At 55.0% G+C, this 25,696-nt stretch overlaps 1 protein-coding gene across 1 annotated transcript; it reads left to right on the top strand.

Annotated features, from left to right (window-relative positions):
• IGFBP5 (insulin like growth factor binding protein 5) lies at window positions 1–20,580 on the top strand. Its single transcript, XM_062191468.1, has 4 exons — window positions 1–1,146; window positions 14,412–14,641; window positions 15,132–15,251; window positions 16,092–20,580. Exons 1-4 carry the CDS (start codon window positions 813–815, stop codon window positions 16,221–16,223), a joined length of 816 nt encoding a protein of 271 aa, XP_062047452.1. The 5' UTR covers window positions 1–812; the 3' UTR covers window positions 16,224–20,580.
• Window positions 20,581–25,696: the final 5,116 nt, after the last annotated feature.

Raw genomic sequence — 25,696 nt, 5'->3', positions numbered from 1 at the left:
CCCGTAGTCTCTTTGGAAACTTCTGCCAGGAAAGAGCTACGAAGCGGTGTGGGCTTTTTCCTTTTTTTTTTTTCTTTTTTTTTTTTCTTTTTCTTCCCTTTTTTTCCTCCTTTTAATTAGCCCTCCTCCGTTTGCACCCTTCTCCGACTGCACGCAGAACCTGCGAATTTCGAAGAGGTGGTGACAGAGTGGGAGAAAAGAGGTGCTAGGGTTTAGATTTTTTTTTTTTCTTTTTTGCCTAGTTTCTTGATTTTCTCCCACCCTCTCGGCTGCCGCCAGCTCCTCTTACCTGTTCCGCGGCAGCCGCGCGCCGCCCGCAGCTGGAGGTTAGAAAGAACTGGGGGTGTATTTTAAATTTTAAGCAAAAAAAAAATATTTTAAGACCAATCCATTTTTCTCCTCCTCATCTCTCCCCTCCCCCGAATACCCCCTTCTGCACAGCCTTCGAACTCATTATTTCGGAGGTTGCTTTGGGGTTAGCGATTTTGTGACTCCCGCCCACCTCCCCCTACAGTTCTGACCCGCTCGGGCTCCGGGCTTTTTCCACCCTCCGCCTACCCTGAGTGCACCTGGCGAGGCTCTCCCCCTCCCACCCTCCCAACCTGTTGCACGCCTTTAATCCCTGCAACCAGGACTCGCTTGCAGCCACCTCAACCCTCCACCTTCCGCTACATTTTGCAAGTGTCTGGAGAAGGCACCTGCTCTACCTGCCAGACTTAAAAGAAAAAATCTCCGGGCTCCCTCTTGGCCCCCTTAACTCCCTGCACTCTCGCTCTCCTGCCCCGCCCCGAGGGAAAGCGAGAGACTCGAAGATGGTGCTCACCGCGGTCCTCTTGCTCCTGGCCGCCTGCGCTGGGCCGGCCCAGGGCCTGGGCTCCTTCGTGCACTGCGAGCCCTGCGACGAGAAAGCCCTGTCCATGTGCCCCCCGAGCCCCCTGGGCTGCGAGCTGGTGAAGGAGCCGGGCTGCGGCTGCTGCATGACTTGCGCCCTGGCCGAGGGGCAGTCGTGCGGCGTCTACACTGAGCGCTGCGCACAGGGACTGCGCTGCCTCCCGCGGCAAGACGAGGAGAAGCCGCTGCACGCCCTGCTGCACGGCCGCGGGGTTTGCCTCAACGAAAAGAGCTACCGCGAGCAAGTCAAGATCGGTGAGCGCGCTCGGGGTGCCAGTCAGCCGCGCGGCGCAGGGCGGGGGACTCGGGACGCGCTGGGCCCGCACGCTTCGCGCAGCAAGTGGCTTCGGGCTGGGGCGCAGCCCGGGAGGAGCCGAGGAGGGTCCTTGTACCTGGGGATCGGAACCTTGGCCAGTACTGCCGCCCTAAGCTGCTGTCCAGTGAGCAGCTCCTAGATTTCGCTCCTTCTCTTGCCCCCTGCTGGGGTCCCACGCGACCCCTGCCCCCACCCCCACTTCCGACCACTAGCTCTGATCTCAAAGTCTAAACCCCAATCTGCAGTCGGAAAGGATGCCTGTTACATTATGGACTCCTTCCCCACACACTCCCCTTCCACGTTTTTTTTTTTTTTTTTTTTTTTTGACCCTGAATTGGGCGGGCGGGGGGCGGGGGGGGGGGGTCTCTGGTGAAAATACTGTTTAAATTCGGACCTGGAGAGGCGCTTCCCATCTTCTGAGCTAATTCCACCTTTGTGCCTCCCAGCTCCTCTCCCGCCTCCCCACCCCGCCCTTCGTCCCCCACTCCAGCGCCTCTGGACAACCTCTACACACGCAGACGCGCGCGCGCGCGCACAGGCACGCACACACAGAGACACGCACACAGACACGCGCGCACACAGACACGCACACCACATCATTGGTCAGCAAGGTCTTGGGGGGGGGCCCTCGCGCCCCTCCCACGTGCACACCCACTGCTTTTGACTTGGTATGATTGATCGTGGTAAATGGTAAAATAGATTACATTGCAAAATGGCATTTTTTTTTCCTTCCAGCAAGGGAAAGAATGTTTTAGGAGCTCTGGGGTGGGGTTGCGGCTGGGGGGAGGGGCGAGCAGAAGGGTTTGGTGCTGTGTGCGGGGTATTTGTGTCTGGATCCAGTTCCTTCCCCTCCCCAGCTCAGAGGTTATCTTGGATGAAAGGTGGGCGGGAGGCTCCGAGGCAAGGTGGGAATGAGATGCAGACTTGGCGATCTCCAAGCCTACGCCGCCCCCCTCACCCTGCCCCACCGCTCACCCTCCACCCCCCACCCTCCATTCCCCACCCTCCACCCCCCCATCCCTCAAACCAGATCATAAGGGGGTGTGGCGTGAGCGCTTCAGGGGCCTTAGAAACTACGAATACAAAATTCAGGGGGAGGAGACAGAAAAGGCCACGCACCAGGCCGCCCCTCGCTGGCCCCGCCCCCTGGTGGTCCCGCCCCCTGGTGGTCCCGCCCCCACGTTATGTGCGCCAGGCGTTTAGGGCTTAAATGATTGACAAAGCTACTTGTTCAATCAGAACAGTTCTCCTCCTTGGGCTGTGTTTCTTTATAGAAAATCACCAGGTCTTAAATTAAAAAAAAAAAAGTTTAATAAACTGTACACAGAAGTATGGGTTCTGAGATGTCAACTTGGTTACTGGTTATCTCCGAAAGCGGTTAGTTAAAATTGGTTCAGTATGCTTATTTATTTAGTGTAGTTTCTTCCTGGGAACATGCCCGTCTCCCCTTCCTTCACTCACAAGCACCCCAACACGAATTTTCTTAAGTGCAGACTACAGACGCTGTCTTATAGGAGAGCAGAGTCTCCGCGCTTGCCAAGAGGCAAGAGAGCTTTCCTGGGCTCGGTCCCAATGCCCGCAAACTCTACAGGTGTTGTCCGTGGCAGGAGCCAGCCCTCCAACTTCGCAAAAGGCAATCGTTCTCCGGATTGCAAGACGATATTAAAAAAAAAAAAAAAAAACAGAGGGAGGTGGGACTGCAGACGCTGGAAGCACCAGAGGTCGGTTTGCTGGGGTATTTTTATTAAGATCCACTTTTCAAAGGCAGCCCCACCCGCCTTCAGCTGGGGGGATGTGGGTTTGGAAAGGCTCAGCGCTGGGGAGGGTTGGAAGGGAGCGCGCTGGCTCACAATCCAGTCACGTCGAAAATATGCAAGATATCATTCAGCCGCATCTTGGCCCTGCTTCTGTTTGCCCAATCCAGTGGCTGGTGTGGAAGGTGTGTGCTGAGGGCGCACTGGGAGAAAGTGGACGCATCCAATGTCCCAGTCTAACCCACTGGGGGCGCGCGCGCGGGAACGCACAACTCTTGTCCCTAGGAGGGTCCTCTTTAGAATTCTCTACTCCCATTCTGGTGCTCCGAGCAACCTCCCCTTCCCCACCCCCTCCCCAGCCCTTCTCAAAGTCCCCACCCTGCCCAAGGCAGGTGCCTGGCGGGCAGCAGTTGCGGCTTGGCTGCGCTCCCCGCGGCCAGGGCCGACGCCTTCCTCCCCGACAGACCGAGTAGGAGGGGGCGCTCCAGGATTCTGCTGCAGGGCTGTTGTTGGGTGGGTCCCCCAAAAGTCGGAGGAGACAGCTCTTAAAGAGAGGGAAATGGACAGAGGAAGCATGCCCTTTGGTCTTTTAGCCAAGATTCCTGTTGTCCAACTCCCTCTTCCCTCCCACCCAAAACCGAGCAGTGGGAATGTTTAGGATACATTAAATATACACTGTGCAGATTCGATGTCTTTATACCAGTATGTGTATATTACACATGATATGCATGGACTATAACGTGATTTATACAGCATACCTAACCAAAATCTATATCATGTATGTGTAGATAGTTTATATTACATAACCCCCAAAAGTGCATTTCTGGAGTGAGACAGAGAGCGGAGGAGAGCGAGGTGGCAGCCGGCCAGGGCTTGGGGAGGGAGACCAGCAGACGGGTTGGCCTGGTGTTTTGCTGGGCGCGTTGCTGGGTGACTGCAGAGGGAGTCGGCACAGAGCAAGGGTGCTCGCTCGGAGCTGGCCTGGCACTGCCTGCTCTACATTTTACTTCGGCCAGTTCAGGGGCAGAAATAGATATAGAAACAGAGAGCTGTGTGTGTGAGGCTGGAGGGGGCGAGAGCCTGGAGTTATTTATTGGACCAAATTCAATAAATATGAGTGAGCTGTAGCGACAGGAGGAAGGCCTGGGCTCTGCATTGGATGTTGGGGGGGGGGGGAGCCTTGTGGCTTTTATGGGCGGCACCGGGTAGACTCACCCGCCCCAGGCTGGTGAGACATCAAATTTGAGCCAGAGAGGACAGTGGGTTCTGGGTTTCCATTCTGTCAGTGAGAAAGAGACCAAGAGGGACAGAAAGTATGCCTCTAGGGGAGAAGTCAGGAGGGAAACCTGCACTCCCTAAAATAAAAGGAATTCAGCCTTTGCCTCTTGGAGGCGTTTGGCCCCCATCACCCTGGGTTCATCTGCGAGCCTGGTCCAAATGCCATGTTGAAGTCAAGTTCCAGAGTTAGGCTCATTGGCCAAATTTATGTCTGGGTTGAACACGATCATGGAAAACTGAGAGAGCCAGATTGCTTTCCCACTCATACTCCCTCCCTTTGAAACGAGTCTTTTACAGGCTGGCTGTACTTGGAGCCAACCAAAACGGAGTTAGGAAGGCCAGCGATGATGGTGCATTAACTTGACTTTTCTTTCCCTTCTTTCTGCTGCGTCAGCTCAGACTGGAAGAACGAGGGTAGCTGGCCATTTCCCCTTTCTCGGCTCCCTAGCCCTCCCCCAGCTGGAAGGCAACCCCTGAGGGGCAGCAGCTGTGAGTCAGTCCTGGGGCTGGGGCTGGGGCTGAGGCCGAGCAGGCAGGTGGGCCCACAGCTGCAGAGGGAGGGCCAGGCTGACCCGGGAGCCAGAGGTCAGCGCGAGGGTTACAGCAAAGGGCATGGGAGCAGGCACCCCTGCAGAAGCCACCGTCCCTTCAAGGAAGGGGGAAGAGTCCGAGGGAAGGGGGGTGAGCTCTGTCTGCAGCTTTTCCTTTGTACCTGAGTAATGCCTGAGAAACTTGAAGATTATTTAATTGTGTGGAAAACAAACCTTTGGCGAAGGGACCAGCACACTCCAGGCCGGCTGCAACCAGAGCTGGAGGAGCACAGTGAGCACCGAGGGACCTCTGAGCGGAGGCGAGAGGGCAGCACCAGGGTTCCACTGGGAGACAAGGAGGTAACTGGGAAGGGTTCTGTTTAGTTTGACTTTTGCACTTTTCCTACAGTGTTGGCACAGTTGCAATTCCCAGACACCATCCTGAACTTGTGATCTGCAAGCATTACTTAAAGCAATAAGATTGAGGACATGTCTGCAGAAATAAGGAAGCAGATAAACCAGGAAGCCAGGGTAGACTTAGTCTACAACCCTTCCCCAAGACCAAGAGGACACCCCCCGCCCCGCTTTTGTTTCCAGCTCCCTTTCTGTCCATGATTTCCATTATAAGGTCATTTCCTTCTTTTTAAAATACTAAGCCAGAGGAGAGACTGGAAACCTCTGTGACAGAGGAGGTGGCCTTTCCCACAGGACCACTTGGCTTAGCCCAGTCCTAGCGTCTCTCCAGGAATTGTCTGGGTATTGGCCAGAGAATGCCAGAGTTGGGAGGCACCCAGAGGCAGCCTCACAGTCAAGGCCCTTTGTTTTATGGAGGACGAGCTGAGGCCCAGAGTGGGAAGTCATTTGTCCCAGGTGAGGGGCAGGACTCGAACTCAGCTCCTGCCACTCCTTTCTGCCATTCCTACCTGCTTTGCCAGCCACAAGCACCCTTGTCCAAGCCTGGAATGAATAGCAGCAAGGCCTTCGGCAAATATTGGCAAGTGCTGTCCTCTGGGGTGATGTCTGTGATGATAAAACCCTTTATGGTACCCTTTGCTGTAACCCTCAGGGTGCTTCTGGGGCAGCAGGGGGATGAGTGGAGGAACCACAAATAGAGAATGCAACACTCTGTTATTTCATACCCACATTTGCTCTTTTCCTACACAACCCTGCAGACAGGGCCGGCTCACGCCAGTGGCTTAGTTTGAGACAGAGGACAGGGACGGGCTATGAAGAAATGTCACTCCACCCAACCTGTAGGTTCAGGCACCAAATCTCACTTCCTGAGTGGCAGGGAGCTCTCCTGATGGGAGCAGGCGGTCCCCCATCTCCAAGGAGAACCCAGCCCAGAAGTGGCCTGCTTCAGCACAGGCCTGACAAGGGACAGGCTCTGAGGTGAGCTGGGGTGGGTATGGGCACCCAGAGGAAAGAGGAAGAACCCTGGGAAACAAAAACTGATAAGGAAAAGAGCAAGAGAGCCCCCTGCAGGTGGGCGGCAGATCTCTCCGTGGGAGAGGAGAGGCTTCCAGGTTACAGCGGGGCCCGAGGTGGGCTGCAGGAATTGCTGGAGCCATCTCCATACACACTGAAGGCAACAGCTCCTGCCTCTGGGATGATTAAGAAGGCAAATTAGACAAGCTGTTTCCCTGATACCTCTGTCATGTCTCGGTGGCCAGAGCATTCAAACAGCTCTCTAATAGCTCTTGTGAAATGCACAGTACTTCACAAGGGTACTTCAAAATGCTTATGAGAAATAGAATTAAAAGGTGAGGTTATCTGAGTGCAGAGAAATGCTGAAATCCATGCAAATGCAGGGTCTTCAAAGACACACATTGGTATAAATTCACATTTGTCAATCATATGTATTTAAAAAATATGCATGGGTTTCCAACTTTTTTGCACCAAGGTAAACTTACTTTTTAATTCCATTTCCTATGAAACTTTTGAAGTAGTCACAATTAAAAGTAAAAATATTTTCTGAAATCCGAAAAAGGAAAAAGGAAAGAATAGCCCCTCTTCCTAACTAGTCAACTGAGTCCAAAATAGGTTATCTGAATTTTTAAACAAATGTTTATTGATTGATTGATTTGAAAGGTAGCACAGACAGACAAACAGAGAGACCTTCTTAGTTCTCCCTCCCAAATGCCTGCATCAGTCAGACAAGCCAGGAGCCGGGAAGTCAGTCCAGGTCTCCTGTGTGGACGGCAGGGACCAATGACCTGCTGCCTCCAAGCACGCCCACCAGCAGGAAGCTGGCATTGGAAGCTGAGCTGGGACTTGAACCCAGGCACTCAGACACGGAATGCAGGTGTCCCCAGCAGCATCTTAATCATGGCAGCAAATCTCCACTCCTCATTTTTCATGAGTCAACCTAAATCATCTGATAGGGCCCCATCCCTTGCCGAATCCTGAAGTTAGGCCTGGCTGAATTTGCACTCAGATCCAGGACTCAGATGACCTTGCTGAACTGTTTACTGTGGGTTTCACTTACTCTGAACCATCTAGATGGTTCCATCAAGGCCGTCACATCCCTCCAGCCCACAATAAGATGACTCCTTCTGATGCGTTCTAGCAACACTCCCAGTTGAAATGTGAGACAAGCCACGTGTGTAATTTTTAATTTTCTAAAAGTAGCCACCTTTTCAAAAAAAATATAAAAAGAAACAGGTGAAATTGCTTTTATTAATAGATTTTAACACAATCACTTCAACACATGCTCAAAATAAAAGTTATAATGAGATATATTAAGTCTTAGAAATCCAGCGTGCATTTTAATTACCTTAACAGCACATCTCGAATCAGACACTAAATTCTCATTGGAAATATTGGGTCCGTATTTAAGTTTCATTTAGGTTTCGAAGATTTAAATTCATGGCCCAAAGCCGTTCTGTATATGTAGACTTCAGAATTTTCCAATAACTGAATCGATAGCAGTTCTTTTAAACTAGTTAAAACTGAATAAAATTTAAAATCCATGCCCTTGGTTGTATTAGCCACATTTCAAGTGTGCAGTAGCCACATGTGGCCACCTAACTGGACCACACAGAGGCCCCAGCGAGCCCTCCCTCCCCTGAGAAGGGAACCGCCATCTCCACTCTCCACTTGCACCCAGAGGTCACGAAAGAAGAGTCTGGACCTCCGTGGACAGACCTGACTCCCTGCAGAGCTGTTGGTCCTGGGGTGTGCCGTTGGAGAGAAGGAAGCTCTGTCTGCTCTCTTCCGCCCCCTTCTGGTCAGCCAGACTTTTGCGGTAAAGGCACTGCCTGCCTGGCAGGTTCTGAGCCGACTGTGATGGGTCAGGAATGGAAATGTAGCCAAGTCGAAAAGGGCGCTCCAGTGAGCGACCAGGAGCAGCCATAGGCGTTCCTGCCAAGCTTGCTCCCGTTCCTGGTCTCCTGGAGAGACCGCCGTGGAGGCTGTGTAGAAGGGTAACGTGTTCCCTAGGTGCACATTTATCACCAAATACCTCTCAGGAGCAAGGAGTGTGGCCCGCGAAAAATGGGAAGGAGCCTTTTCTTTCCTTCTGGTCTCTGGATGTGGGACGTGAGTGAGTGAGCCCTCAGCTTTCCTTCTGTTGCTAGCTGGGCACCTGCCACATCCACGTGGCCGGGGTGGGGGGTAATGGGTCGCCTTTCCTGCCTTTTTAGGGCAGATGACCTCATGCCCTTAATGCAGCATGAAGCGAAGGGGTTAGAGGGAAGAACTCCCAGGGTGAGGTCTCTAAGTGGAGACTGGTTCCCAGTGCACCTGTGCCATGTTCTCACCTGGGGTTTGCGGGTAGTCTCCCCGGAGACAAAGGTAGAGCCCCAGGAGCCTCAGATCTGACGGGCTGCAAGCAAGTTCTTAGCTGGTGATTGGGAGGGGAGAGGCAACTGAGCCTCCTGTGCTAAGACTTAATTAGTATCAACTCATTGAGCACTCATGGTAGGAGAAGGGGTTGTTATTGTCTTCATCCTCCCCACAACCAAACAAAGAGAAAGGAAGAAGAAACCAGAACCAAAGTAGAGTACACCTGCACCAGGGCTTACAGAGGCCCTCACAGTCAGCAGCCCCATCTTCCTCCCAGGAAGAGTGGCTGGAGGTTGGGGGGGTGGCACCGCTTGATGCATCTCCTCACGGGTGGAGCTGAGTGCTCCGGCTCCTGATTCTGAATGTTTTCCCTCTGTGCTATAGGGTGCCCTTATTTCTCTGGCCAGGACAGAGATATGACAACCCTGCCTTGGCCAGCCTTGCCACGAGTATGCAGCACCCAAGCCCTTTCTGAGGGGGTCTGGGGAGGCTGAAGGAAGCCCCCGGCTGCCCTGCCCTGCCCGCAGGAGCCTGCCCCACTCCACTCTCATCCTCCTGGCCTTCTTGCTTCTCGCAGCTGTTCTTTAGGATGGCACTTGCTGGGGTCCATTGTCCTCATGGAGGGACCAGCGTTTGTCTCCTCCCTGGCCCGTAATTCCAGTTTTAAAAAGAGCCCAGAACATGCACGTGTCTTCCTGACCACAGAGGACAAGCCAACCATCTTCCCAGAGCCTGGGGCCAGGCCGATGCTGGCCAGGGAGGGGACAAGGAAGAAGAGGGTCCTTGCTGCTCCCCCAGGAAGGTGCCACAGTCCCTCCTGGCCAGCCCCTGGGCCTTTTTCCCTTTATGCAAACACACACACACACACACAGAGAGAGAGAGAGAGTGCAAGTGAGTCATCTGGCAAACCCCAGCAGGGGAGCAGTCAGACTTCAGGAAACCAAGACGTGTCTTCCACTTTCACACAGGGAGCAGCTGATCCCTCATCCCCCATGCCCCCCCCCCACAACCCCCAGGCCTTGTGTTGCAGCGAAGAGCAGCAGGCCAGCCAGGGCGAGGCAGGGAGGGGGCCTGCGGAGCACCGTGCCTGGCTTTGCTATTTTCGTCCCTACCCAGGCACGGATCAGTGTCCTCCGGCCAGCTCTGTCCAGTAGAACTTTCCGTGATGATGAAAGTGTTCTATATCCGCACTGTCCAGCACAGTAGCCACTGGCCACATGGAGCTCTGGAGCACTGCACTGTGGCCGGAGCAACCGAGGAACTGAATTTGTATTCTATGCAGTATTTATTCACGTCAAACAGCTGCATTGGCTCATGGCTGCTGAATTGGCTAGCACAGCCATAGGCCAAAGACAAGCCCAGTGCATCCAGGCTCACCTGTGATGCTTTCTGCCTGTCCCCCTGCACTCTGCTGCAGTGGGTGGTCACACTTTAAAGCCACTGTGGAGCTGCACTGACCTTGCCCAGTGTCCCGGCCAAGCCCCACATTCTTCCAGGGCTGTGAATCGCTAGTGCACCTCCATCCATGCACTTCTGTAAGCCAAGCTGCTCTACCCAGCTTTCCCTTACGTTGGCCAAGATGGAGTGGGAGACTAACCGCAGACCAGGGCCAGCTGTCGTGGTGCCGGGGCCTGATCGGGAGGCCCCGAGTGGAAGGTCAGACTTCAGACAGCAGCAAGCATCCCCCTCTATCTGTCCGCCGCTGTGACTAGGAAGCAAGGCAAAGCCCAAACACCTCTTAAGAGCCCGCCTGCCCCTGCCACCAAAACCCCTGGCCCATGCAAGAGGACAGCAGCAGCCCAGGGCAGCTTTGGGGGAAGCAGTTGAGTCTGGGTACTTCGTATGCACTGTGCAATCGTGTTGGGCGTATCACTGCCCCTGCCCCGGACACTTCGGAGCCCACAGCGGCTGGGCCTCCACCTAGACACTCTCTGTGTTTGCTGGGACTCGGAAGAGTTCAGTCCTCGGGCACATGTTCATGTTACCGTGGGGAGAGGCCCACAGCCCCCGCAGCTGCCTCAGAGGGAACGGGGAACACCCTGTGAATGCAGGGGCTGCCCGGGGCCCCCTCCGATGTGGCAGGAGCAGGGCTGTTAGAGAGCTTGCTGGCAGGACCAGGGACGGAAGCCTGAGCAGAACCCACCCAACTGCCCCAAAGGCCTCCCTTCCTTGGTTGCTGGCTATTAACAGGACATCAAAGGCCCCACCTCTTCCACTTCAGGAGGAAGTCCAATATTCCACATTTCCCTCCTCTGTAGAATCCCCTCTGCATCTAGAGATGGGTGGCAGGTCTGGGACATGTTTCTCTTCCTCCCCAGATCAGTTTCCAGTTGCAGATTAAAGAAACAGCAGGGCATGATGCACCACTAAACGCTGCCCCCTCCTCGGATCCCTCCATCTGCTGTGCCACCCACCCTACCCGCACATGGGCTCTTTCTCGCCCTCGCTTCACATCCCCCTGACCCTTCCAGTGCATGTGCTGCAATGCCCTCCCCCCAAATACAAGGGAAGGATTGTGGTGAATCAAAGAAGGAAGAGGAGACACACAAATTGCACATTTTAAAACTGCTTAGGATCCCCAGACAAGAACGCAGATTGTGTGAGCATCAGTCTCCCACGCCATCTACTGGCCACTAGAGGTACTGACCTATTTGTCTATACAGCTCCAGAGCCCTGAGTTTTGTTGCTGCTCAGGTGCATGGCCAGGAAGCCAGGAAGCAGGTCCCTGTGTCCCATCTAAGTGCCCCTTGCAACCTCAGTTCATTCTCTCTTGATGAAGTGGGTCAGGTGTGCCGGCGTACTTGTTGTACCTTATTTTTGCTTGACCTAAACCGCAAAGCCTTCCAACACTGAAAGCCTATTTCTGACTTGAGCCACCAGGCAGCTGAATAGTGCTAGCTGCCTCAGGCCTTCCAGCTCCGTCTTACTTTCCAGATCTTTAATCTTCACGGCTCTGCACTGGCTCCCTTCCAGGTTTCCACTGTCTCTCTGGAGCCTCCAGGTGACCACAAGACCCTGATCGGTATCTTTGATACTCGACTCCTCCACGGACGGAGGAATAGGTCCCACGGGGTTAAGTGGCACCAAAACCTGGGAGGCACAGCAAGAACCAAAGCCTGTCCTTGAGAAGTAGCCGAGCTGCCTGCAAACTCAGGTGTAGGGAGCCTTGTCCTTAGTGGCCCCACCCCGGTGAGGCCAGGGGAAGGAGAGAAGGTTTGCCAGGAGTATTTTGAGGTCCTTAAAGGAAGAGACCAGGATCTATCTACATTTGTTGTCCAATATCATCACAGACTGGTGCTGGGAGAAACACCTGACCACTGCCAATGAAAAGGCTGAGAGGGGCTAAAGCTCATTTCCCCCGTTGGTTAGCCCCCCCCCTCCCATTCTCCTCCCAGGAAAGGTGACCCAATACAAGGACAGTCTATAGCACATCTTTGAGAAAGTCTTAAAAGGTGAAGCAGCTTGAAAGAAGACCCCCGAGCCCAAGGCGTGTGAGCGGGCTGAGATGACAGCTGGAGGAAGACATCCTCTGACCAAAGGGACAGAGCTGCCTCCAAGAGACTGGTGGCCAAGGGCGGGCAGGATGACACCCCCTTCCCAGATCTTCAAGAGCTAGACACAGGTGCATGCACTTCTTTCTGCTGGGGCCCAGCGGGCGCAGGAGAAGTGGTCAGTTGCAGGACTCCAGGAGTGGGCGCCTCCTGGGCTCAGAGGCCGTGCCTGGTAACCCAGCTTTGCTAGCTGTCCAGGTTCAGCTGGAGCAGCCCACTGCAGGAGCTGCTCACCTTCTGTCCCTGCCCTGGCCAGCAGCCAGCCCTCAATCAAGCCTCTCCCTGCACTCCATATGGTTGTGGTATTCACTGGGGAAGGGGTTTGGCCATCCCACCTCTCCAACCCCATCAAGGCCCCAGCATTTCACGGGCATCTGTCTCCTGCCCTGGCTCCTACCCTGCTTGCTGATGCCCAGAGAGGCTGAGTGAAGTGTGTGCAGCCTCTTGGGGAGGAGCGCCAGGGTCAGCTCTCCCCCCATCCTGGGTATATGATGCAACCCTAGCCTTGCAATCTTCAGATTCCCCCAAACCTGCCATGCTTGTACTTACCTGTCCACCCCCTGCAACCTTTGTCCTGCAACCCCAGAATACAGCTTGACCCCAAAACATCACTAGCTTACTCCCTAGTCTACCTATCAAGCACTTCACCCCATTGAGAAATCACCAGGCACAGGGGACATCAGGAGACAACAGGGTGGAGTGAGTTAGGAGGAAGAGGAGGGCTGGGGTCCTGGTGTGGAGCTTTGTGCAGGATGAGCCTGCCCCACACATTGCTGCCGCCTTCTCCTTAGCATCTTGCCCCCCAGGAGTGGCCCCCGATCTCTTGGGCATGGACAAGCCCATCAGCTCACCACCACCACTCCACACCCTTGGAGTCTTCCTCCGGGCAGCAGCTTCCCTGCCAGGGTCTTACAGACCAGAGTCCTCCTTTGTTAAACCTCACAAGTCCTGAGCCAAGAAAGACGCAGGTGCTCGGGGGCTTCTTGCCACCTGCCTGGTTAGGCCAGATCTGCAAGAGCTCCCTGCACCTTCCTCTGGGCTGGGAGCTCAAAAGACAGCCTCTGTGGCTGCCCCAGGGACCAAAGACTTTGTCTTCCTAGGTAGCTGCTCTCCCCTTGCACCCCCCTCCCCACCCACATTCCCCATCCGGGGTGCTGGACTATCACCACTTCCAGAAATCCTAGGGATATGGGAATGGATGGGGGATAGGATGTCCCGTTGCCTCATCCTGTTTATTTGGGGTCACCCAAAGCTGCATTTCCTTTTTAGGGTGTTTGAGAACAGATCAGTGAAGACAGAACCACCCACACCCACCCACCCCAGCACCTGTCTCATGGTGGGGAATCCTGACCACATCCTGCCCATGTGGGAGAAGCAATCGTAGGTCTCCCCACTCTGAGTCCGTGAGGCTGGGGATTGGGGGGGAGCTTAGAGGAGAAAGGGGACCCAGAGCCGGGTGTCTATGAGAGAATTTAGTGGAAATCTGGACAGGGCAGGGGAAAAGGGGGCTCGGCGTGGAATTCAGACCGACAAATACATGAACGAAGTCCTGGTTCTTCAAAGGTCATAAGTCAGCTAAATACAGACTGTCACCAAGTCACTCCTATATTTAAACTTGCGCCGCCCCAGACAGCTGTCGGCCTCTCTCACACTGAGCCTGAGCAATGGCCCAGCCTCCAGGGGCCTGGAGCGAGGCCTCATTCTGTCTGCCCCCCTCCACCGCTCCCTCTGGCCTCCCACGTTCATCCAGCTCGCCTGGCTCCCACTTCCCCTCTTCCTGCCCTTTGGGTCCCCTGCTCCTCCTCCCTCCCCAGCGTTCAGCTCCAGACCTCAGGACTTTGGTTCCATGGATCCAAATCCATCTGCATGCCCAGTGGTTCTGAGAGCCCACGGCCTCTGCTCGTCCTGTCTTCGCCTTAGCTGTCGCTGAGGTCTCCAGCATCCCAGCTCCCAACCCCACCTCCCGCCACCACCCCATCTGCTTTAGCCAACCCCAGCCGGCAAACTGCCCACACCTTCCAGGAGACAGTTTCCTCACCCTTCCTCCTTCCTACCCCCCAGAACCCTCTCCCTCCTGTCACCCTTCTACTGTGGATCAGTGATACTCTGCCCATGGTCCCCTCCTCCGGGACGCCTTCCTGCCCACTCTTCCCCCGCCCCCCATGCCAAGCTGCCCACCGCTGAATGAGTTTTGGCTCCTCCTCCTGGGAAAGCAGAGACCTGGTGACTGCAGCCTTGATTACTCACCACGCCCTGGGAGGCTGACCTTGAGGCTGACCTTGAGGCCTTTTCCCTCCCCCTGCAGAGAGAGACTCCCGCGAGCATGAGGAGCCTACCACCTCCGAGATGGCGGAGGAGACCTACTCCCCCAAGGTCTTCCGGCCCAAGCACACCCGCATCTCCGAGCTGAAGGCCGAGGCTGTGAAGAAGGACCGCAGGAAGAAGCTGACCCAGTCCAAGTTCGTGGGCGGAGCTGAGAACACTGCCCACCCCCGGATTGTCTCCCCGCCTGAGATGAGACAGGAATCCGAGCAGGTGAGCCTGAGGACCCCACCGTCTGCCACCCCTCACCTCCTGACCATCCCAGCTGAGGCAGCAGGAAGTATGATGGCCTGGCCGGGACCACCTGTGTGCCTGGGAGCTCAGTTTAGGATTCGGGAGGAGACTTGTCAGAGACAGAGAGAGCAGGAATAGAGGTGGCACTCGTGCGGGAAGAGTCCCTGCCAGTGCAGCAGCCACACGCCAGGTGTGTCACCCCCAGAGCTGGAGGCTTTCCTGGAGCATCCAGAGACAGCCACCTCCGGACTTTCTTTCCCAGCAGGATAGAAAGCCGCGGGTGGGTGGTCTGGAGGACCAAAGGGAAAACACGGCTCCACACCTGGCCACAGGTGGATCCTTGTACACTCTTGGGGCACACGACGGGGATAGGGAGCAAAGACCCAAAGGTGGCGACTCATCCCCAAGCCCTGTCAGCTGCCGTGTCCACTTGGGCCATGGCAGGTGCTCATCCTTGCTGTCCACACAGGGCCCCTGCCGCAGACACATGGAGGCATCCCTGCAGGAGCTCAAAGCCAACCCACGCATGGTGCCCCGGGCCGTGTACCTGCCCAACTGTGACCGCAAAGGATTCTACAAGAGAAAGCAGGTATGTGGTCGTCTCCTATCCCAAGCTCCTAGGCTCCGAAAATGGCACCTGCCAAGAGAGGGCCACCTCGTACGTAAGCTAAGACTTCTACCACTGGTGATTTAGTGTTTCCCAAAACCCAGTGGCCCCCGGACATCCGAGAGCATCAGAGTCCCCTGGAGGGCTTGTTAAGGTGCTGCTTGCTAGGCGCCAGGTCTGGGGCGGACTCTGAGGCTCTCCAGTGTATAACAAGTTCCCAGGTGCTGCTGGTGGTGGTGCTGCTGCTGCTGCCTCCAAGGCACCCCCAATCTCAGGCAGCATAAGAGCCAGAGCACCTTATGGTAAACCTTGACTCTGCCACTTCCTAGTCACGTCCTCACCCCAGGCTCGCTTTGTCTCTGTGCCTCAAGACCACGACATAAAATGGGCAGAGCAGTCCCTGCCTCACAGGATTGAGAGAAGTGAGTGCTTAATCTCTGGGACACTAGACAGGGTTCAGCAGCTCTGGAAGTGACCATGCAGCACAGTTCTGCCTCCTGTTACATTCTTGCCATTATCAGGTAGCAGGTAATTACGGTACCCGTTATTATTAATTATTCTTGCCGCTGTCATGATTATCAGAGCGTGCACCGCTCTTGGAGAGCCTTACAGAATTCTAGGTTGGAGAACCCCAAATGGATAACCAACAACAAGAACAAAATAGAGATCTTAGGAACTAGCCAGAGGCAGACTCACTCCTGAAACTGGAACACCAGAACCCTTGCCCTCTCTAGGGATCAGTCAGGCCGGGGAGGGGGTAAGATGGGCAGCAACAGAGCCTCGGGTACAAACGTCCTCACTGCCTGTCGCTCTGCGCCCCAGTGCAAGCCTTCCCGCGGCCGCAAACGTGGCATCTGCTGGTGCGTGGACAAGTACGGGATGAAGCTGCCAGGCATGGAGTACGCGGACGGAGATTTTCAGTGCCACGCCTTCGACAGCAGCAACGTTGAGTGATGCGTCCCCTCCCCATCCCTCCTCGCCCCCCACCCCCACCCCCGACTCCAGCCAGCGCCTCCCTCCACCCCAGGACGCCACTCCATTCATCTCATTTAAGGGAAAAAGAAATACACATGTATCTATTTGAGGAAACTGAGGGCCTCGGAATCTCTCGCAAGGGCTCGACTTTGAATATGGCAACAACGGAGACGCCAGAAGCTAAGGAGACCTCCCCTTGGGCAGGATTTTCTTTTTGAGGCAGGTTGAACGAGCGGAGAGGGGCAAGAGGAAGAGAAGGGAGGAACGCGTCAGTGTAGGGCATAGAAGAAGAGAGACAGAGTGACCAGAAGGCACGTGGGCAGGAAGGAGGAAAGGCCACTGGGCCAGGGCTGGGTGCAGGAGGTCGGGCAGCGAAAGGCGTGGCTTCGATGGTGTTCTCCCGGTTCGGATTGGTCGGGGGGAGAAAGGAAGACAAGAGAGGTCATTGCCTCTCGCGGATCAGTCTCCTCCTCCAGCCCGCAGGTGTGGGCGGCCCGACCCCCGTGCCTCCTCCCTTCAAACCCCTAGGAGGAGTCTTCTCTCTCTGTCCCCCAGATTTATTAAAAAAAAAAAAAAAATCATTCCATTCCTCCGAAAAGTAATTGATTTCACCGCTGAGTGATCTTAGGTAGACAGGTCTCCCTAAGCAAGATCCGTGAGGTTGAAATCCGTGTGCCCTTTTCACTGCCCCTGCATTCGTGTAGAAGTCAGTTCACACCGGATACAGGAAAGACCTGTTCTTCCAGGGTGACTAAAAAAACCTGCAGAGACCTGCTGGCTTCAGCCCCTCATTGCATTGGATTCACAACTAGCACAGCACCCTCTGGAGGAGGATGGACTGAAAACCAAGTGGGCTTGTATCATCTACCAGGCTCCATATAGTCATATATAGGCATGTAAATCTATCTCTTATCTTTATTTCATTTCTTCCTCTTTTTTTTCTTTTTGCATTAATTTTTCAAAGTAGTTCCAATGGGGGCATTGAGAAGCTTCCTCGTTCTGGGAAAACCAAGAAAACCCGTATTGTCCAAATACAACCCATAATCGCAGTATCCCTGCCCCTAGTCAGGGTTCCCCACAAGCAACAAACCCAGGTCTGTCTGGGGCATGGTGTTGAACAGCCAGGTGGAAGTCAGCCTTTGATGCTGTTCCCTGGCTCATCCCATTCCAGTCTTCAGACCCTTGGGAAGCCATTGTCTCTGGACCCCAGGACATGGCACCAAATGAGCCTAGCAGATCCATGTTGCAGCATGAGTCCTGCCCTGGCCTTGTCCTTGCCTGGGGACAGAGCATTTGAAAGGTCTCTCTCTCAGTCTCCCCACCGGCAGAATAGGAGAGAGACTGACTGGAGAGATGGCCAAGAGGGAGGTGGTGGGGAAGGCTGTGGGTGCAGAGCAACAGGAAGCTGATTGTTGAGGCCAGAGTAGACGGCGTGGAGGGACAGAGAGGTGGCAGGAAGGGACACAGCCAATAGAAATTCCTGGGCATCGCTAATGCACAAGCCCACTGGGACTCAAAGAGAGAAGAGAATGGCGGAGCAGGTTGAAAGATAGGAGTGAGCTCAACTCAGGCTGCAGAGCCAGGGAAGGTGAGGATCTCAAGGTGGATCCTGGACTCTAAACGCTGCATGGGAATAAGGATCAGCAGGAACTGGTCGAGATTTTTGAAGGGGCGAAACTTGGAGCTCAGACTGCCCACCCTCAGACCATCATGAGCCACCTGAGGCCAAGGAGTCTTTCCTGCTCTTCATTTGTTCTGGCCAAGCCTGGCTTCTTCCCTGAGGCAGAGGATGGAAGAAGGGCCCAGGACAACCAGGGGCAGGTGCCTCAGACAGCCGGGTTCCGATCCAAGAAAAACTCTCGTCCTCCACATATGGATGGCCTTGGCACTGTGCTGGAAGGCTGAGCTAGCCCACCCCCCAAAGGAGGCTTGGCCACTGCCAAAGAGGTTTCTTGCTATGGATGAAGCTCTCTCTCTCCACTCTCTCTTGATGACGTGACCCAAAGGAGACTACCCTCCAACGCAGAACTTGGGGCAATGGACAAGGGACAGGGAAGAAGCAACTGCGTGGGAAACGTGGCTGCAGCACGTGAGGGATGTTTCCCCTAGCCTGGGCAGCTGGCTGAGGGCAAGAGAGGTGGTCCGGCTTTGTGAGACAAAGGGCCTGATGGGAGCGACAGCTCCAAGACCTGACCTCCCACGTCAGTGCACCCCGCCGCTCTGCACAGCTATCCCCTAACCCCGACTCCGTGCTATGTCATTGGCCAGTATCCTCAACCTTTGGCACCCTACTCCTCCTTCTGCAATTCTTCCCTTGGATCTTGAGCAGTCATCCAACTGGGATCTGCCAAGTGGATACTGGGGTGCCACTCCCCCTAAGAAGAGACTGAGCCAGGGACTGCCTCCGCCTCCCTCTCCCTGATTCCCGAGAGGGGCTCCCTCCTTCCCCGCTGTCTGCTGACCTGACGTGGAAGCAGGTCTCTGCTCCTTAGGCTGGCTCTCTGCTGGCAGCCACAGGTAGGGAGAAGGGTTGATTTAGCCCCCACAGCCTCTCCAGTCCTCAAGAGTTCACGCCTGCCATCCCAAACCTGTGAGTCTCCCTGGCTCACATGGGTGTGTCAGCACATCTGGCCAGCCCAAGAGGAAACTGGACCTGCATGGACACATAGAACTAAGCGTCTCGAATGGGAGAACTGGCTGCATCCAAGGTGGGGAGGCCGTGGAAGGAAATCACCGAGGGTCGGTCACCCTCCACCCTGGACAGGGTTTGGATGGTGCCAGCAGGCTAGGTCCTGAGCAGGGATCTCCTGGGCTCCAGGCTGCTGTTGGCCAGCTCTCTGCTCCCCCTACAGCCTTACACCCTCAGTTATCGCGGCCCCAGGTCTGAGTGTGGCCCACCCCTGCCCCTGCTGACTCAAGCCTCACTCCAGCAGTGGAGAAGATGCCTCCGTCTTCCCTAGTACCATGAGGAATGGACAGAGGCCTGAACAAGATGGCTCCTCCTTCCCCCAGCCTGCACTGACCCACCTGGGCTGGCAAAGATGGGCACCTGGGGAGGGGGAGACTCGAATGCCTCTCTGACAGCCAGGCCTACACAGACAGGCCTGGGACACTCAGCCCTGACCCGGGGATGGAAGGTGAGCACAGGAGGCCCTGTGTGGTCACTTCTCCCCCCCTCGCCCCATCTGCCCATCACTGCCTCATGGTCTCCATGGTAACCCCGAGGGGTTCGCCTCCTCGGAGCAAGGCGGGTCTCAGCCACCCTCCTCCCCAGCTCACGCACAGTGACAGGGCTGCCATGGCTGCCACTGCACCTACCAAGCCCCCTCAAAGTGGGCCGGTTACCCCGTCCCTCTCCCCCCGCCACCTTTATCCACAGATTCAGACCCAGAGAACTGCAGGCCAGAATGGGACCTCCAGACAGAGAGGGCCAAGGAGACGCTGCCCGCTGGTCTCAGAGAGGAAGTGCTGTTGCTTCCAGGAGAAAGGAGGCTGAGTTTTGAGCAGAGTGGGGACAAGGACAGGGGTGTGACCATCCGACCGTCTGTTGTACTGTCTTTATTTTTTAAAACCACTAAGGTGCAAGGATCCTTTTGCACTGTTTCGCCACCTCCTTTTGTCTTGTAGGTTTTTGTTTCTTGTTTTAAAAACACACTTTCTTGGTTTTCTCCTGGAGTCTGTAGTGTAGACATTGGCAGACTCTGGCCTCTTCATTCCTTCTGGGTGGGGAGGGCCCGAGGGGAAGGGGTCCCCAGCCCCCCCTGCACCCACTGGCCTTGCTTCTCTGGTCCCTGGTCATCGCCTGAGCCCCATCTCTGCCACCACCACCACCGTCACACAGTAGCTCCCATGGGTAGCACCGTTGTCAGACAAGATTCCCTCAGATTCCGAGTTGCCTACCGGTTGGTTTTTTTCTTTAAGACAGCAATAAGCACAGCACATATTACTGTAGCTCTCTGTAGTGTTAGGTACATGCATACCATAACTCTGGTCTCTCTACTCGTTTTTGTTTGCAACTTTAAAACAACAATAAATGCTCATAATCTTTACTGGTGAAAAGGATGGGAAAATAAGCCGATAAACGAAACCAGTTTGTGAAAAAGCAAAAGGCAGAAAACTATCATGTGAACGCGGAAGAGCTCAGCTCCTGTTTAGCATTTTGTACTTAAGGAAATAAAAAAAACACAAAAAAGCAAAACACCCAGAGGATCTCACGTTTTATTAAACAGTGAAGATTGCTGTATGCTATTTATTCAACTTATAATTTATGTTACTCCTTGATCTTTGTCTTTTGTCATGACAAAGCATTTATTTAATAAAGTTATGCATTCAGTTAGCCTGCGTCGGCTTCCTCTGGGCGCTCAGGGTGCGTAGGGAGAGGGCGAGTGAGCGCCAGGGATCTCCTCAGGCCACAAACCCAAGGGGAAGGAGAAAGGACCCTGGTGGGGGCAGGGGTGGGGACCAGGTCCCTCCCTTGATTGGAGAATGGGTGACCCTGGAAGACAAGCACCCTGCAGAACCCAGTACCCCCTTCTCCACGCATCCAGAAGCCGCTGCAGACCGGTGACCCTAACCGCCCTGGGCCTTCCTTCCCCTTGGGTAGCAACTTCACAGGGCCCTTGTGAGGATTAAACAAGTGAGGGAGTGCCAGGCTCTAGGACAGCCAGCACACAGTAGGTGCTCAGCTGTTGCTGAGGCTGTTACTGTTATTCCTGCCTTTTCATCTCAGCCTTTGCTATTAAAATAAAAGTGCCTTAACCCACCCTGACATGAATGATGAGTCGCTTCTCCTTGGAGAAGACTTTAAGGAATTTCTGGAGTGTTCTAGAACGTTCCATTGCTTTGCCTGCTCTTAGAGCCTGGAAACTTCCAGCCAAGCAGAAAATCCCCACTTTTGGTCCCCACCCGACCCTCACTCTCTTTTGTGTCCAATAAAGAGGAAAGTTGTGAAATGATGGCTATCATTTCAACCATGTCCTCCTGCCTTCTGCCTCCATCACCTGTGGCTCCCTCCTTCCCAGACCCCTTTGTCACCCATGCTCTCCCCTGTGCATCCCATTGGCTGCACCCTACAGAGGCCTCCCAGAGGTGATGGTGTCTGCACTCTGCCCAGCTCAGCAGCTGAGGCCATCAGGAACTCTGGCGTCCAGCTCAAGTCACGTGGCCAGTGCAGTCTCTGGGGGCATCTCAGCCCACCTGTCGTCGGCTCATGTTCTCCTGGGGTCACTGAGACTCCTCCCTGAGATCTCATGGTACCAGGTTCCCTCAAGTTCAGATAGAAATCTGTCCAGCCCAAGAGGCCCAGGCACAGGGCTTCAGAACAGGTGTTCTCTCAGAATCTGCCCTGTGGTCACCTGCAGCCAGTACCTGGCAGAAGAGGTAAAGATGGAAGTGTTCAAGAAGACCAAGAGGTGCGGAGGGCACGGAGCCTTGAGCTGGGGGCCGGGGAGGACACGCGAGAAGGCCCTGGCACGTGGCTGCCATCACCGGGGACTTTCTCCTGGCATCTCCATCAGAAGCTATTCTTGCTGCTGTCACCACACACTGCCCAGAGCAGGTGTGCCCAGGACCAGTCTCTGCCTTGTTCCTCCCTGGGGGCTTCTCTCACTCCCGGCCTCACTACCACTTCATGACCACCATGTCATTCCCTCCTGGCTCCTCCTCCCTGCCCTTTAACCCTCCTGGGCTAGCTCCCTGCTCACACCCCAGACCAGTTGGGATCCTGGCTCTTAACCCTGCCCCTTAGGTACCTTAGGGTGCTTGCGACTCATTGGCCGCCCACTCCTCGCCTCAGCCTGCTGCCCGCCACAGCCCCCTCAGCCCCCTCCTCCATCTTCTCAGGCCACATTCTCAGCCTTGGTGCCCCCAAAGGATTCTGGAACTCAAACCCGAAAATCCCATTTCCCACTCCCATTGCAGTAAGAGAGACATAGGGCCAGAGAACTGCTAGAGTCGGCATTTTCCCCAGTGAAGAATGAGAGTTTCTGGCTCCCCCTCCCATCTTTAGCAGTCCATAGACCTCTCTGGTTCATCTTCCTTCCGTAAGGAGACCAGAGCCCTTGTTCCCACCCTTGCCTTCTGCTCCACTGTGTCCTACAGCCGCTCCCCCAATCCCCTGCCTCCTGTCCAATATGGTACCTAGGAGAGCTCCAACCCACAGCAGCCCCAGGCTCTGCAGGCTCCAAACCCTGCCCAGAGACCAGGCTCACCCCCCTCCCATGATCCCTCGTGTTTACAGCACACTGCTCCTTCTTTGTGCCTAGCAAACGCCCTTGACCTTGACCTTGCGCTATCAGAGAAAACCTAGACCAGCAGATGAAAACTCCCTTCATCTGTTCATCCTCACCCCTATGGAATTCACCACAAAACCACTCATCAGCGGCCAGCATTGTGGCAGAGGGTTAAGCTGCCACCTGTGATGCCAGCATCCCATAGGAGTGCCAGCTCGAGTCCCTGCTGCTCTGCTTCCCAACTAGTATCCTGCTAATGCACTTGGGAGAGCAGTGGAAGATGGCCCAAGTATTTGGGGCCCTGCACCAATGTGGGAAATGTGGAAGGAGTTCCTGGCTCATGGCTTCAGCCTGGCCCAGCTCCTGCTGTTGCAGCCATTTGGGGAGTGAACTAGCAGATGGAAGCACGCTCTCTCCCTCTCCCTCTCCCTCTCCCTCTCCCTCTCCCTCTTCTCTAATTCCATTTCTATCCCTCAAGTCTCTCTGTCACTCTGCCTTTCAAATAAATAAATCTTTAAACAAACAAAGCACTTGTCACACTCCTTCTTCCCTGTGCCAGTTCTCCTCTGCTTCTGAGGGAGGAACTGCCTCTCCCTGCACCCTCCCCACCTGCTGCCCCTCCCCAGCACCAGCCCACACCCCTCTGCACTGGTGACTGGGCAAGGTGCATGTGAACTTCCTTTGCATGGAAGGGACAGACCAGATGCCCAGGTGAGGAGAAGGAGGGGGAGGCAGGCTGTGGCCTCCACCCAGCATCCTTCAGCAATTCAAACTCAAACCTATCCTGTACTCACAGGTAGTTCCTCTTTCATCATTATATCTTACACCTTACACAGCACAATTCAATAACAACAGTAGACATGGATTTCACCGCCTCCCCCAGCCACTTGTCTGCCTTCCCTTTCTCCCTTCATCCTGCACACTGCCTGCTCACCACCTGTTCTTCCTCCTGTGTTCGCCAGCTCAGAGAATGGCACCACCACCAGTTGGCTAAGCCTGACCCCAGCCATCAGCCCTGACTCGCATTTTCCCCCTGCATCCCACAAACTGCCAAGGATGCAGCAACTTGCAGATGCCGCAGAGACCTGGTCCCACTCTGCATCTCCTCATTTCCCACCCGATGGCCTCAGTTCCTCCTGCCACCCCCTCCTGTCCTTCATCCCCATGAGAGACCTCTCAAGTGCAGTTCACATTCTGAACACAGGTCCACTCCCACTCGCCCTCTGGCTAAATTCCTCCCTTGGTGCTTCCTAGCTCATGGTCCGAAGTTCAGTCTCCTAGCAAGATGCCCAAGGTCCTTCTTTATGGCTCCCCTCTGGCTTCCTCTCGTGTCTGCTCTTCCACCTGCATCTACCTTTCACACACCTGTGTGTCGTCTCCAAGTTCATTGTGCACCTTGTGACTAAAGCTTCTGCATGTGCTGCTGTCTGAACCCCCTACACACACACACGCATACACACACATACACACATGCACACACATGCATACACTCACACCCACGTGCATGGCCCAACCCAGTCTCCCCATTCCCCCAGTTCAAAAGGCAAGCACTTGCTTTGTTCTGCACACACCCAAGCACATACATGTGCACACATGCCCTCCCTTCCCCTAATTCCTGCTTCTCACAACTCTGCCTCCACAGCCTGTCCTGACGTGTCTCCCTGACGGCGCACTTGGACAGATATTCAGCCTGACTGCACCTGCAGCCTCCACTGCAGAGTGCTTGCCTGTCACGTCCCTCCACCTGCCGATCATCTCTGGGCAACAAAGCTGTCTCCCTGTGCTGGAACGGCAGCCTTCAGCTCCATATCTGCTGTGGTTTGGGTTTCTGGTTTGCTGCAGTGTTCCCCAAGGGTCCGTTGTGATCAGAACCCTGGCCCCCAGGTGGAAGTATTGGTACCTGGACGAGGTCCCCAAGTCACTGGGGCTGTGTCCTCTTGAGCGAGCTCTGCTAGGCCCCCAGAGGTTCTCAGGAGAGGGCTGTGATGAGAGCCTGAGTCTGGCCCCACCCAGCCTCTCTCTGTTCCTTGCTCCTGCAGAAGCTCTCCCCGTTGCTCTGTGTGCCCACAGCCACAGAGCCCCAGCTCTGCCATTTGCACTTGGAATCCCCAGCACCGCGAGCCCCAGGAACCTCTCTGCTTCCCAAGTAGCCTGGGCCATGTGCTTGGTTACAGCGATGCAAGCTGGCTCACAGGATGCCCTCCCCCTGCACCTAGGAAGGAGAAAACTACACTGAGGAGTGCTGGCGAGCTGGCAGGGATGGCTTCCTCCCCTTACCACATGCCTCTGACATTGAAATCACACTGCTGTGTCAAGGTGAAGTGAATGGGACTCATGTAGATTAGAAATGCACACACAAGTAGCACCCAGGACAGCTGCCCTGGATGCCGGCTTCTCTACACAGCAGCTGAGGGAACGGGGGTGTGGGAGAAGGGCTGGGTGGCAGGAATGCCCATCAGCAGGATGGAAGGAACTCAGACCCCACGTGGGGACTGTGAATCTCAGGGTTCCAGAGCTTCGGACCCTCTCCCATCTCCACCTACAGGGGGCAGTGTAACTTGGGGCTGAGAAGCAACCACACTTGGGTCTTGGGACCCCAGCCCTGCCCCAAGCCCATGCTCTTGACAACCCCTCGTAGGTAGGTAACCGGTATCCAAGACACACTGAACAGGAACTTCCCAAATCCAGGCTGCATAACAAAGAGCCTGGGACTTGTGCAGACACACGGAGTCTATGCTCAGTTTAATGTTCTACTGTCCCTGCCTGGAAATTCTTAATAATTTCTGAACTCGGGAATTCCTACTGTCAAATGTACAAATGAAGTCACCGTCCTACGTAAGAATCACACAGAAGATGTATTTAAAGGCAGCTTTCCAGGTCTCTTCCTGGGAGTCACACGCCAGTGATCCAGGATCAGGCCCATGAATTCCTAAGTCCAATAACCTTCCCCAAGAGCCTCAGCCTGGACTCCCCAAGGACGGAGGTAAACTCAGCTGCAGTTCCCCAAACCGCCACACGGTGCCAGTATAGTCCTATGTCTGGTAATAGCCAGGCTTAAACGTGAGCGGCACAGCGAGTTCCAGGAAGATCTACTCGACATCTTTATCTTTGCCCAGCCGTTGGGTGCAAACAGCAGCGGTGTATCTGGGCCACAGGTGACATCATCCAGTGAGGTCCCTGCAACTGGAGTCACAGTAGAGGTGCTGCTTACATGTGGGACGT

Source organism: Lepus europaeus, chromosome 1 (assembly GCF_033115175.1).
Source record: "Lepus europaeus isolate LE1 chromosome 1, mLepTim1.pri, whole genome shotgun sequence".
Lineage (NCBI taxonomy): Eukaryota > Metazoa > Chordata > Mammalia > Lagomorpha > Leporidae > Lepus > Lepus europaeus.
Note: the sequence above shows the minus strand (reverse complement) of the source record. Positions and strands in the feature narration are given on the sequence as shown.